This window comes from Pteropus vampyrus, unplaced genomic scaffold (assembly GCF_000151845.1).
Source record: "Pteropus vampyrus isolate Shadow unplaced genomic scaffold, Pvam_2.0 Scaffold166, whole genome shotgun sequence".
Lineage (NCBI taxonomy): Eukaryota > Metazoa > Chordata > Mammalia > Chiroptera > Pteropodidae > Pteropus > Pteropus vampyrus.
In genome coordinates this window covers 2,817,269-2,832,283 of record NW_011888947.1, presented here as the reverse complement: position 1 = coordinate 2,832,283, position 15,015 = coordinate 2,817,269, and the positions used below count along the sequence as shown (strand labels likewise).

Genomic DNA, 15,015 nt, shown 5'->3' with positions numbered 1-15,015 from the left:
ACATCTATTATTTGACATAGAGTCATTATGGCATTTTGTGCCATTCCAACAACATTGTTTTGGGAAGACCCACCAACTCCTTTGTGAAAGATGGATTGGGAAGGCCATCTTCCTAAAGTTGGTATATAATGGATCTGAACAGTAAAATTGTATCAACAGTGATGAATTGAAAAAAGCCATGTGGGTGACAAGTTTGTTATTACTAAAAGAAGGTAGAATAGATAACCAACGGTGCTGACTTTGTACCACATATCAGATTTAAAGTTTCAACCTCAGGAAATATCCTGCCTTCTCTCCTTCACAGCTGCCCTTTCTAGTTTTGATTCTTTTCACCCTCATACTTATAGTGCTTATTGGACTTTAGGCTAGGAATAAAATAGTAATGGAAATGGTATTGTTATAAAAGGAACTTAATTAAATAGAGCCGAGAATTACACGAAGCGAGTAGTATTCATACTGGCTTGTCTGCAAGTCATGAGTAATTGACTTTTGAATTATAGCAATAAGATTCATTCATTTTAACAAGATTCAGTAATAGTGGCAGGTGACTATTTACAGAATGGTCTTTGCACCTGTGCTCTTTTACTATGAGGGAGAAGAGAAGTGCACCGACGAAATTTATTAGGAGTTAATGTGTGGCTCAGTTTGTGGTCATTGAAATTATTGAAGAGGAAAAAGGCTTAATGTACAATATGTTACAAAAGTGAAACTTTAAATTCTTTTCACATTTGGTTTTAAGAAAATCCTAGATAGTAAGGTATTTAATCATAAATTTTTACAATCTTTCCTTTCGAAGTGGAACTTTATATGTATATACACAAAATGTTCAAAACAATTTTAAAGTAACATCTCTTGGAGTGCTGAAAATTGTTGATTCTCTAAAACCTCCATAAATTAATATTAGCTCTTTGTTTTCTAATAAGTATTATGGAGCATCTGTAATGAGCTGACATTCTGCTAGCTGTTTTCTATACATGTGTTATCACATAGCCTCCCCATAGCCATTCATGGTGCAGTCTCTGTTACAGGTGAGGAGTGAAGTCATCTGCGCCAGGGTGCAAAATGAATGAAGTGGCAGAGCCAGGGTGTGAACCCAAGTGTCTGGTTTGTCTTCCTGGAGACTCGCCCTTGTCTGCTTCTGCACAGGGACGTGCCTGGAGGTTTTTTGAAGTATGTGATAGAATGACCTTTAAAGTCCACTGGGTCATTTCTAACAAACTGAAATGGAGTCATTTACCATAACCAGCAACCTTCATCGCCAGATGTTTAATTCATCAGATGTTAGTGTTTAATATGTACTTAGAGTATGCTATCCACTATCTAGGTCAGTGAGTAACCATTGGCCTCAACTTGAGGGTTGTCTGAGGAATAAGATAGGAAAGGAACAGATGGTAGCTCTTATTAGCAGAAAGAGAAGTAATCATTTACAGAGAAGTATGGGGGACGGGGTGAAGAGACTCGATGTAGCCAGTAGGGATGGTACTGTCAGGCTAGGGGCAGAGGGCACCATGAAGTCCTCTTAGCCTGGATGGAGACTCAGCTGAGTGTTAGCAGTATGAGGGCATCATCATCTGTAAGGAGCATCCTATCTAGGGAAAGAGCTACACCTAATACAACGTAGACAGTCATGGTGTCTGTTGCCATGGAGATGCACAGTGTACAAGTCTCAGATGCCTTCAGGGAAGAGTTTCCAGTCAATTTTACCTTGAGAGTAGTGTTTAGGATCATTGGAAGATACAACAGAAATGATACTGTATTTGAGCTTATGGCAAACTTCTCACTAGAGAAAATTTTTTTTAGAATAACAATAATCATTAAGAAAACTAGATTTGTTCAGTGTCTCTGTCTCTTCTAAGTCTGCAAGGATTTATTAATCTACCTTTATGAATATTGTACTGGAAGACTCTTTCAAAGAATGTTAAAGAGTTGAAGCTAGCTTTATATATTCACTAATAAAGGTACTAAGTGTCCTTTTGTTCCACATTATGTTTCAGAGTTTTTGCCTTTTTAATTTTGTAGGTGTATGTCTACTTGGAATGTTTTGTTACTTGCAGTTATTGAATAAACCACTAGGTGATGCTAAGAGACTTGAACTTAATATTGTGGAAGATCAACAGTGAAACTTTTTACTCGCCTGCTCCATAAAATAAGCAGACCAACAGTAATGGCCAGAAGCTGGCATTGATTCAAGGGAAGGTTGATGTAGAAACTAAAGATTTCTACATCATGAACAAATACATACTGTTTCCCAACTGAACGTTGGAAAGAAGTTACCTAATAGCCCATTTGAAGTTGGATTTCTCCTGATTCCATAGGTTTTGAATGTTTTATCCTCGAGGAGTGCAGATTATTCTGGGCAGTTAAGAATGTAAGAGAAGATGCTCTTTCCAGTGGAGCTTAGAGCAGTTCTTGATGTTTTTGTACTTCTCTTTTGAGAGTAGAGTTAGCCTTGTCATAAATGGTTTTTTTCTTTTAGAAGATATTAAAGTACTTTTGACTATTTTTAAACATGTTTTTTTGAGTGTTAAAACAGTTGACGTGGAAGGGAAGTTAGAGAGATCTTGTGTGCCTGACCTTGGTCTTTTTTTTTTTTTTTTTTTTTTTCATTTTCTTCCAATGTCTGTGTTGAACAGAAAGTAATGACATCAAGCTCCTCCCTGCTTCCCCCTTGGGCCTTCACTCCAACCCCCAACCCTAGAAGACTTTGCTTCCCATGCCCTTGAGGCCCTAGAACCTGCTTCTGCCCCCATTACTAATTCAAACTGCCCTATTTTTCTGCATCACTGTTACAGGTTCTTCTTGACCAGTCACTTAGACGCGGTGCTGCTTTGGGTTCTGCTAACCCATTGCTCTTTCTCTGTGTATTGTTGGAATGTACAGTTCTAGCCCTGAGCTGCAGGATCTGTGATAAGCATCGATATGTTACTTGCTGGTCTGTGGGTTTGAATATGCTATTTACTGGTGTCATCCGGGTACCTCTTATCAGCATCTCTGGAAGATAAACTCATTGTCTCACCACCACTGCACAGAACAAAAAATAACCCACTCATCCTGTTGTATTCTTTGAGTGGAAAGTGCCTTTACCCTAGCCAGAGACCTTCTTCTGGTGTCAGCTGCCATTTGTTGTCATTGGCCCCTGGCCACCCAGGGTTTCTCCAGTCCTTGGATTGGACCGAGCATCCCCTCCACTGACCCCCTTCAGCTTCGCCCGCCCTGTGTTGTCCCTTCACTGCTTCCAAGCTCTCCTGCAGCAGAGCCACCTCTTAGTCATCTCTATGCCTCCAGGAGCTGGTGTCCAGGCAAGGCTCTGCAAATGGCAGCATGTCGTTTAATAGGGGTCCCTGTGTTAGGAAGGCAGTTGATTTTGAGTCTTATGGTTATGTAAAAGTTTAATTGTTTTTAAATATAAAATTGCTTTGGCAAAGATTCACAGGTGTCACGCTGGAGTGTTCATTTAGGATTGATGCTTATTTGAAAATGCACAGGTTTTTAATAGAATAAGTATACTAAATAATTGCCATTCTGTGGAACACATTGGTAATTATGGACTATCATGATAATACAGCTCAAAGAGACAGATGTAAAAATCTGTTTTAAGTAGAAGATCTTAAGCCTGTGGGGAAAAGTTAGTATCTGAAACCTTAGAGTAAAAAGATTTTAAAGTGGAGCCCATTATCTAATGAGAAGAAACAGTCCAGCCTCTGGAGTCAGAAAGACCCAGGTTCACGTGTCAGCTCAGTTATGTGACTTAAATCAGTTACCTAACCCATCTGGACCTTAATTTTCTCACCTGTGAAATGGGGATGATACTGGTTTCTCTTTGACAGGGTTACTGGATGATTATGAGTAATACAGCTTACATTCCTAGCATAGTGTCTGCCACATGACCAGTATTGTCTGTGCTGGGTGTAATCACATGGAGGCTGTGGTTCATTTCTGTAACTGACCTGTTACTCATCACAGGCCCAGTACCATACGTACCCTATAGTAAGAGGCAAGGGGAGTTTTGCAAATTTAGTCTAATTGACAGATTCCATTGGATTCTCTGTAATGTTTTACTTTTTATAAATGGGATAAATTATTTCCTGAGTTTCCTCAATTAGAAGAAAGAGGGCATTTACTCTTCTTACAGGTGTGTGTGTGTGTGTGTTGACATTAGAATTTTGCAAATTAATTCCTTGATGTAATGCTTAAGTCTGGGACTTACCAGTCAACTGTGTTTTAGAAAAGAAAGACATTTGTTTGGTGCCTTGGATGAATGCTAACATCAAATGCATCTTTCTTTCCTAGTACACAATTTACAAGTAAAGGGAAGCTGTGTGGTCGGGCCACAGATGTATTTCAGGCACTGGCTGTGCTACCTTGTTACTGTGTAATCACAGGCAACTAGTTAACCTTTCTGACCTTCAATTTCCTTTTTGGTAAAAGAGGGGTAGTGGAGGGTACTCCTGGATTGCAAAGGATTAAGTGTAGCCAAATAACATGTAAATTTTAAAGCACTTACAGAAATGTAGAATGTGTCCATAAATTGTACCTGTCATTGTTACAAGTTTCATAATGGAACGGGGAGACCTTGTCTTGTTTTAAACTGTTTCTGAAAATAATTATTTAAAACATTTAATTTTTTAAATCAAAGATGGCATTTACAGCTCTTTTAAGACTATGAAGAAGAGTGATATCCAAGGATGAAATCTAAGGATAAGAAGCTTGTTTGTTTCTAAATGGAATAAGGGAATTCCAGTGACAAAACAGTCCCTAAACGCAGCTTCTAATGCAAATTGCAATTTAGTAGGAGGTAGTTGTTCCAAAAAGGAGTATCACTCACTGAACAGTCATCGAGCACCCACTGTGATGTGTTGGGTACCGTAGTCGTTGCTGGGGATTCAGACATGAATGAGGCTCTGTACGTGATCACCTTTATAGCTAGGATCTCAGGAACCATGCCATTACCAAGGCATGCCTAGCTGTCAGTTTAAGGAAGAAAGCCTGTATCTTTTAAAACTTAATACTGATACATTGTTTTTTAAGCTTTTTCTGTTTCTTATTAAAATAGCCCTTGTGCTTCTAAGTTATATTCCCACAGAAAGACAAATCTTGCTGTTTTGGGGAAAAATATTTATAAACATTTTTAATCATTAAATAATGTACCTGATGTTGAATGGAATGAAGCTTTAACACTGTGGCTTTTCTTTGGATATGTGGTTTATTGGAGAGGTTTTGAACACTGTCCCAGAGTAGAGCATAAGAATTAACTTCAGTATTATTCACTAGATGTCATTAACTTCTTAAATATGCTTCTTCACTCTTTCAGAGTTACTGGAGAATGTAACCCTAATACATAAACCAGTGTCATTGCAACCCCGTGGGCTGATCAATAAAGGAAACTGGTGCTACATTAATGCTGTATCCTTCTCAGATGCTGTCCCCAAGGCCGGCCAACTACAGTTTTTTCCTCCTCAGGCCCATTTGACACTCAGTTAAGCTTCCATGGGGAAGCCGCCCTAAATTTCGAATCCAGAAACTCGAGTCCTTAGTCTGCCTACCTTGCTTATAAACATTGTTATTCCTGACCTCCCACCCCCACCCCAAAAGATTTGTTGACCTGGTAATTACAGAATCAGGCAAGTTTTCTTCTCATTAGAGTGGTCCCAAATAATTGGGCGGAGTTACCATTTACAAATGGCAATTTTCATTGATTTGATTATCTTGGTTGAATCAAGTGCTGTGTGTAAACTACTGATTGCAGAGTAAATCCTCATGTGGATATCACAAGGCAGTTATCCCCATGGTTATTTGGTTTATTCCCTTTTATGTTTATATATCTAAGGTGCTTAGTGACCTTGGCTTATTTATTTTTATATGCTCTTATGCTTAATGTGCCTTTTGAAAATTTGAAGTATCTGTTTTATTTCCTTACGCTTCCTTTACTGCCAATATTTAGACACTGCAGGCACTGGTTGCTTGCCCCCCGATGTATCACCTGATGAAGTTCATTCCTCTGTATTCAAAAGTGCAAAGGCCTTGTACGTCAACACCCATGATAGACAGCTTGTAAGTAAGGTGCTTAAAAATGTGTTGGGGGTGGGTTTTTCCCCTCTGATAATTAGAATTCAAACAGTTTAGCAAAGTTCTTGATATCCTGCAAATGAGTCCTATAATTCTTTTTCTTTTTAATTTACTATTTGTGAGTATAAATGGAACTTAACCAGAAATGGAATTGGAAAATTGTTTATCTAAACTGTGTTCTTTAGATTCAGTTGAATATGTTTTAGTGTCACTTAAAATATACCAAAAACTTAAATAGAAAAGATTTAAGAACTCACTAGCTATTAAAGCATTAGTTACCTAAAACTTGCTATCTTCATACTAATTAATATTCTACTTAGCCATTAAGGCTCTTTAGTAAAAGTATGTCTTGTTAAGAAATGTGCTACTAAACTCTTTCCCCCCATGTTTAGTGTTCGGCTGATGAATGAGTTTACTAATATGCCAGTACCCCCAAAACCCAGACAAGGTGAGTAAAAATGAGGTTTTCTGTTGTCATTACATATTGACATCAGATGACTGAATTTAATAAATTCAGTCTTGTTGGATAAAAAAATGTTCTTTTAAGTATACATTGCTAAACCTATGCTGTTTTCAACGTTGGGTGGGGGTGGGAGGGAGTTTTTCTGATTTTGCTTTAAGACTTCATTTTAAAATCTTGTGAAAATCTCTGTCCTATTTCCTTTGCAGCTCTTGGGGATAAAATTGTGAGGGATATCCGCCCTGGAGCTGCCTTCGAACCCACATATATTTATAGACTCCTGACAGTCATCAAGTCGAGCCTGTCTGAAAAGGTTTGGGACTGCTGTAATGTAGCCAGTATGAAGTGTTGCCCTTTGCTCTGTTTTGTACCTTAACTGTTGCTTGTTCAGTGCTTGCCCCTTTCTTTAAATGCTTTGATTTGGTGGGTGTGTTCATTAGATCTAGGCTTGTTGTGGAGTCAGTTGCTTAGCTGAATTTAAAGAGTATGGTGATAATCATAATCAGAGACAACTCTTGTATCATTTACTGTGCACCAAGTACTGTTGTAAGTTCCTTCCGCGTATTAACTTACTTAAATCTGTAAGTAAAGTATGATGACTTTCTTCTTTCACATTTGAGAAAAGAAGTCATTATTCAAGGTCACACAGCTTATAAATGGCAGAGACTGGCTTTAGAGTCAGCTCCTTGAACGACTGTACTATGCTGCCTTTCAGGTAGAGTGCGGTGGCTGGGCCTGGGGAGATTGAGCAGCCTTCAGAGCAGTTTTTGTTGTCATCATAGTCACATGCTTTAGAACTCCTCGGGTCCTTGACGGATACATGCAGAGCTGCTAAATTCACAGCTCCCAGTGTGAATGAGAACCCTGGGTTTGTGCAGTGAGGTGGCCTTAGACGACTAGTTCTTGTTCTTCTATTTTGTTGCAACAAAACAACTTTTAAACAACATTTTTATTAATAAAGGTAATATATATTTCTTGTATAAGATTTCAGAATTACAGAAATCATAATAAAATAAACATCCCCATTAGTGTTATCATTTAGAACTAAGTGTTTAATCTTCCCCCCCTTTTCGCCACACCCCCATCTCACCTGTCCAAAGAAAAATTCACATGATTTTGGGGGGAAATACTTTACATTAAAATTTGTTGAAAATTTAAGAGGAGGCATAGTTTGAATAGGTATTACGTTCCCTGCACGTCTCAGATAGCAATCGGTTAAGATTAACGTGATTATATTTGACCTTTTCAGGGTCGACAAGAAGATGCTGAAGAATACTTAGGGTTCATTCTAAATGGACTTCATGAGGAAATGTTAAACCTAAAGAAACTTCTCTCACCAAATAATGAAAGTAGGTCATGCTATATTTGCTACAAAAATGTGCGAGAACATTTTTTTAAGAATTATCTAAAAATAAATGTTTATATATTAAGTTGCATTTCCCCCCATTTGTAATTTGCTCTTCAAAAATTACTTATTTACTCATTAAGATAACTAGTTATTTTTATCTTGCCTATTATATGTACCATTGAGAGTGTTATATTTGGATAAATCAAAATAACTGGTGGATTCTGTAATTGTTAACATGTTGTCATTTATTTTTCTACACACACATAAAGTGTATGTACACAGTTTTCCTGAATGATTCAAAAATAAGTTGCAGATAACAGTTTAGTTTATCCTTAATTGCTAAAGCGTGCATCTCCTGAGATAAGACTATTTTTCTACGTGACCAGCGTACCTTATCAAATTAAGAAAACTCTCTGTAACTAAACAAAAATATCTACTTTCCAGACTGTCTTCAAGTTTCTCTGATTATACCGAGAATGTCTTCTACAGCAGTTTATGCAAGCAGGGATTCAGTAGAGTCACACGTTTTGTGTTTGCTCTTAACATAGAGCACACCCCGATTTTGGTTTTAAAAAACTGTAATTGACAAATGTGTGTAGGTGATGCATGTAGAACTTAAAAAAAATTTTTATTTTTTTATTTTTTTATTTTTTGCTGTTCTTGTAAATAGTTGCCTAAGCAGATTATCTACTTTTCAGAACTTACTATTTCCAATGGACCCAAAAACCACTCAGTGAATGAGGAAGAGCAGGAAGAACCAGGCGAAGGAAGCGAGGAAGAATGGGAGCAAGTGGGCCCCAGAAATAAGACTTCGGTCACTCGCCAGGCGGACTTTGTTCAGACCCCAATCACTGGCATTTTTGGTGGACACATCAGGTTTATGCTTTTCTGAAATCATTTAGTATTTGCCTTTTTTCAGGGTCTTGCCATTTTGCTAAAGGTATAAGACTTGTCCTAAGAAATTTGGACTTGATGGTATCTGCCTTTACACTGCCGTGCCCTCTCTTTGCCTGGACTTCTAATGATTCTCCTGTCAGAATGCTTTCACACTACCCATTGTGGCCTTTCTGCAGAGGGCACTGTCCCCTAGGGACTGCCACAGTGAGCTCCTTACTCAGCACCATCAACACTGCAATCCCTCAGCCCAGCTGCTCACAGCTAGGAAGGAAGAGAAAGACTGATTGACATACGTGTTTTGTTAAGAGAAGAAATTTGTGTATCTGATTGGAAGAATTTTAGGCCCCGGGACCGAATGAGTTAGAAGTTAAGGGAGTGTGGAGGAAGATAACTTTTATATAAAGGAGGTCATGTGACCTAGGCTGGAGTACCACGGCACCTCCTTTGCCCCATTCCCCTTAAACCAGCTGCTTTTTGCTCATTCACCAAATCCTTCTAAAAGGTTTTATTTATTTACATGAGAGCCCTTCAGTACCACCGTGATGTAGAATTCAGTAAAACTCATACCATTTCCAGGGAGGTTTACTCACTCACAGCCTGAAAGGACCTCATTACAGAACGATTTCCTCTCCGAAGGCCTCTCAGCAGAACCTACCACGGTGGTGTTTTAGTGAGACTCTTAGCCTTCCGTTGCCCCAAATGCTGTGTATCCAAAAGAAATAAAACCCTTTAAAGGCACTGAGAGTTAGTTCAGTCTCTCTCTGCTCTAAAACAACTTATATTGAGTACCTTTCAACAAGCTAATGAAAACCTCACAAGCTAGTCAGTAGTGCTGTAGGACTGGATTTAGAAGCCATTTGGGCCACCATGTGACCTTGAACGTCATTTCCGTGCCCTTCGCTGTGAGCTGGACTCCGAGGGACCCTTTCCATTCTGGAGACTGTCCGTGCCGGCCTGTGGTCATGCGTGCTCTGCGGAGTGCCCAGCCTCCGACTGCTGCTGCTATGACTTGTTTTTGCCAGATATGGTTTCTTGGTTTGGGCTGTGTCGGGAGAGGGAACCTAGGGATCCAGGTCTGAGAACAGCAGCGAGAGGAGGCTGAATGTCCCCATTAGTCCAGCAGTCCGATGTTAGCATTCTTGGGGTACGTGCTTAGGAATGGGCGAGAAGGATGAGAGAACAGCCCACGTGGATGTAAAGAGAGCACCATATTTGTGCATAGGTGGGGAATCAGAGTTGCTTGGCCACTGATGGCCAGCATACTCAGAGATTTCACATTTGTCCAAGAATAACCAGTTAGAAAATCTAGAATCCACTTTGGAGAAATTTCTAGCTTGGCCTGAATGGCTCTGCCATAGTCCCTAGCGTCAGCCTCTCTGGGCCCTTTGTGTTGAAATTGGTTGTTGATATTTCTTTTTCAAAAATGGTAAAGGAAAGATGAGGACTTGCTTCTTAAAATTTAGGAACATCTTTTTGTATAGCAGTCATCATTAAGCATGATTCTTTATTCAGACCAGTTGAAAGGTTTTCTTCTAAAATTTACCCTCTTCAAGTGGTTTTCCAGTTTTCCCAGAAAGACCAGCACCTTTCTCTACCTTTTCCCCCCGTAACACTTTTGATAAAATCCAGGCCCTGGGAGTCAAGAGGACAACTTCTTTATTTTATTTTATTTTCTTTACCGACTCTACTTACTGGTTTTCCCACTATTCCTCTTCCGAACCAAGGGAATGGCTGTCATCCCAAGCCTTGACGCTCAAAAGGAGCGTGAAGATACTTCCTAAGACCGTGTCGGGAAAGCAACGTATGAAAATTAAACCCCAAACAGAAAAACTTTTAGCTCGCTCTTTATGCATCTGCTCTGTAAAGTCTGAATACCTATCCACACCCGTTTTATTCCGTTTGTAAACTAGGTCACTCGGGCTACAGAAATAGAATTCCTTGTTGAACTCTTGGAATGTTTTCTTGCTGAGGCTAAGTGAGAGATGGGCCGAACACACAATTTTTACTCAGAAGAACTTAGAAAAAGAAAAACGAAATGAAAAACCAGCTAAGAAAACAAGGTTGAATTGGCGCCCTTCTCCTTGAGGGTGGCAGCACTGCTTCCTGGAATGTGAACTTGTTTTTTATTATACTCACCCTGCTCCTCTTCTTTGCAAATCATTTTTATAGGGGAAAATGCCATTAAAATATTCTGTTTACCTTGAGGTTTCCTCTATTTTATTAGAACAGGCTATGATACTTTGAGAGAATGAAAAGTGTCAGCATTTTGGGGCCATGGCAGGATAGTCGCATTTATTAACTGGTGCATGAAAGGATAGAGTGGAGGTGAAGGAATTTGGAAGATGAAATATATTTGCTTCCAGAGCACTCGAACTGGGAAAATTATCAACTGGTGGATTTGGTTGCTAGAAATACTTAGGAGGTGGTATTCAGCAGAATTATTTTTAAATTTAGTGTATTTTTGGCTTTTCTGTTCCCTCTGGTCTTCTGAAAGTGATATTGAATAATCTTATTTTCAATGTTTATTCCTCTTCTCCTGTTGGATAATCTTAAGAGAAAGTGGGAAGGACTGGTTTCTTAAATTTTTTGTTTTTGTTTTCAATTCTTAGGTCCGTGGTTTACCAGCAGAGTTCAAAAGAATCTGCCACTTTGCAGCCATTTTTCACACTGCAGTTGGATATCCAGTCCGACAAGATACGTACGGTCCAGGATGCATTGGAAAGCTTGGTGGCAAGAGAATCTGTCCAAGGTTATACCACAAAAACCAAACAAGAGGTATATTCATGGTTGATCTCAAACCTTTCTACGGAGGCACTCTGGTGTGGTGGAAAGAACACAGTTGGGAATGAGGACAAGTGGATTTGAGTTCTGCCTCTTAAATCAGTTGCTTAACTTTTTTGGACTGAAAGTTTCCACAGTTTTAGATGAAATGGTTGAAACAGATGATCCTAACAACCCCTTTTAGCTCTGAATCATGTAGCACAAGGTAATGGCCTTGTGGATTATTATCCTGAGCCACATTTACTTTTCTGGCAATCTAATCATGATACCACAAAATCAGTACTACCCCTAGTGGAGGCTGAATAGCTCATTTACATTCCTGATATCATAGAGCGCAATTTCATGAGATTAGTTAGGATCCAAAAGAGATTCATAACACATCTGTTTTGTGTTTGATTGTAGATCTTCAAGGACACTGAAATATAGCAAGTAATTGGGTGCCTGCTGCTCTTTGGTTTGATATGGAAAAGACAAAGCCTTTGGGTCTTCTAGTCTTCAGGAGTCAAGAGAAGCCGATTATAGCTATAGTGTAGTGTGCTTGTCCCCTTTGTCAGGAGCGGTGGATGATCTGTTCTTTGAGAGCTTATTAATTCCTCTCTGGCCTGATGTGCCAGCGTGTGCTCGTTTCCTACTCTACAGTTGCTAACATCTTCTCCATTATATATCCTAGATTGCTGCACTGAATAAAAATGTGTTGGGGATATGAGTGCAGGCTAGTTATGGGCAATACTTTTTTGAACAGTTTATAGTATTCCTATGAGGCTTGATTCAAATAATGTTGTGCAGTGGCTGCAAGGTGAACAAAGAGGCATCCCAGCCTAGAAAAGCTGTCAGCTCCTTGCGTGGCTGAGCAGGCACACCCTCGCCTTGCAGCCCATGCCTCGAGTGAAGGACAACAGAAGCTGGATGTGGAGACCTTCAGTTCATCTGGAGTCTTCTGCTTTGGATTGGTCAAGCCTCCTGGGAGATTTGCAGAAGTTAGGCCTAATCCCCCACATTCTCTGATTGCTTCTCGTGGGCGGTTTTGTTTAAAAAATAAAAGAGGTAGGAGCCAGTGACAGAATCTTGGCAGTTGGCTTTGCGAATAAGCTAAAAAGTGGTGGCAGAACTTAATGGAAGAGAGAGATAATGGACACTTGTTTTAGGGAGGTGGTTTTGTCTGGCCAGGTTGTGAACTGGGCTTTGGGGACTGCCCACTTGGCTCATTCTCTGGCAGCCATGAATCCAGAGGTGTACTCGCTGTTTTGGCCTCTGTGCCGCCCTCCCTCCTCTCTCCTCTGAGCCAGCCTTGCGGCTCTGCCCTCTCGTCCTGCCGCCGAGGCTTTCCCTGGGCCGCCGGCAAAGCTCCTTCGTGATGTGTGTCTTCCTCTCTTTCGCTTCTGCTACAGTCAGACTTAGAGTTTAGGGAGGCAGTGGAGATGGGGTTGCGAATCGAGGTAGAGGTAGTCGGCCTGTTACTGGAGAGTATTAAGGAAAGATTTCTTCTAGATATTCACATTTGGAGGAAGGATTTAAGAAAGCAGTGGCATTTTGGTAGAGCCTTGAGAAGCAAAAGAACAATACTGACTGTTCCAGCTCCGTGATCACGGTGGTGTGTGGTTATCAGACAAGAGTGAGAACACTCGAGAAGCAGATGTTTGGGGAAGGAAGATTTTAGACAGCTCGCGGTATCTGTAAAGGGCAAATAACACGTTTTCTGGAATGTGATTTTTTTCTTTTAATTTACTTTTTAAAATACTGAGTTTAATTTTGTTATATTTCTAAGTCAGACTTTTTTTCTGCGGGAACATAGGATAGTTCCCACAGGAAAAATGTCAAGGGAAATATGGGAAACATGGGAAAATATGATAATACAAAATATTTACTATATAGAAAAGGTCTGGTTTGTTGGGCAATAAGAAAGTGTGCCTCGGTTTGTCTAGAAACCCAAAACACATTTAAGAATTTCAGATTAGCCACTTACTGAGCCGCTTGGATGCTTAAGGTCAGAATCATAGGTCACTAGCACTGAGAAGCACTCCAGAGACACTTTAGTTCCGTTCTCTCGATTTATAAGTGAGGAAACTATAGAGTCGTCATCCCCAGTTTTAACTGTCGTCACACTTTTCATTCATTCACGATTCATTTTGGATATAGAGACACTAAAATACAGACACAATGGGCATACGGAGAGGTGTGGGGAGGTTTCCACACCTGGGATCTTAGTCTAAGTGGGCACACAGGCACAGTGGGGTCTGTAAACTTAATAAGCCCAAGGAGCGATAACCAGTGAGCTTACTTTCCAGAAGCCTGATACCCTTGAGATACCTTTAACCAGATATATATATCATCCTTCAAAAGCTTTCTCAACATTTTACATACTACTGTCTTTTGGATTGTTATTTTAACAAATATTTCTACCAAAAGTATTCCCATGTAAATACAGGAAGCGTCAGAGCGTTTATAAGTATAGAGAACAAATAAAGGGATTAAGTATTGCTTGTGAAGTTGCATTTTAATTAAAAGCATTCATTAGACCCACGAAAGGGTGTATTTAACTGCTAAAACTGAAACTGTTATAAAAATAATGGTTAGAATAGTTTTCGGGTTATTTAAAACATCTAATTCAAGAAACACATTGACCTCGGTTTTATCAATACTAGGAGAGTTATTAAAAAAAACAAGTTAAGTATGTGATTCAAGGTACTAAGTTAGCTTTTTTTTTTTGTAGTTATGCGATTTGTCATTAATGCCACAGAGCAAAGGTTCTTAACTTGAGTTCACAGATGGACTCAGGGACCCAAGGGATCCAGTGGCTTACGAGTGTATATGCATTTTTCTAAGAGAAATGACAGTGGCTTTCTAAGGATTTCAAAAGATCCTATGACCCAGGAAAGATGGAGAAGCACTGCCACATGCTTTAAGGAGTCAGCTCTCAGAGGAGGTCTCTGAGCGGAAAATTAAGATGGACTCTGTTGCTTGAAGTAAGACGGCCAGTGTGTCCTGGTGTGCTTTGTGTCGTAGGTTGAGATCAGCCGACGAGTGACTCTGGAAAAACTTCCTCCTGTTCTCGTGCTGCACCTAAAACGATTTGTTTATGAGAAGACTGGTGGATGTCAGAAGCTTATCAAAAATATCGAATATCCTGTGGACTTGGAAATTAGTAAAGGTATTAAATATATAAGTCAGAAACGTTTATGGTGACAATACTCGTGGAAGTCGATGAGCTTGACATGTTAGCACGTCTGTAGAATGTCAAAAATGAAAGCGTTTTTCTTTCACGACTTCGTGTTTTAAATTTCTTGACTTTTAATAGACTTTATGTTAAAATTCTCATTAAAATGACTTTTGAAAAATAAAGGCAAAAATGAATAAACTGCATAATCTTACTAGATTAGAAAAATAGGTTTTGTCCATCAGAATGAGTATCATTTTTCTATAAACATTTTACAGATTAATGGTACAAAATAATTTTCCTCATGCT

The 15,015-nt window shown here is 39.4% G+C and overlaps 1 protein-coding gene across 2 annotated transcripts in view; it reads left to right on the top strand.

Moving 5' to 3' along the window:
• Positions 1–15,015, top strand: part of USP10 (ubiquitin specific peptidase 10) — a 59,805-nt gene that overhangs the window by 38,210 nt on the left and 6,580 nt on the right. For both annotated transcript variants that reach the window (XM_011370279.2, XM_023536670.1), the window contains 8 exons: positions 5,312–5,403; positions 5,942–6,051; positions 6,459–6,514; positions 6,736–6,839; positions 7,776–7,875; positions 8,573–8,750; positions 11,381–11,546; positions 14,556–14,700. In XM_011370279.2, the coding sequence (XP_011368581.1) occupies positions 5,312–5,403; positions 5,942–6,051; positions 6,459–6,514; positions 6,736–6,839; positions 7,776–7,875; positions 8,573–8,750; positions 11,381–11,546; positions 14,556–14,700 (951 nt within the window). The remainder of the gene's footprint in view (positions 1–5,311; positions 5,404–5,941; positions 6,052–6,458; positions 6,515–6,735; positions 6,840–7,775; positions 7,876–8,572; positions 8,751–11,380; positions 11,547–14,555; positions 14,701–15,015) is intronic.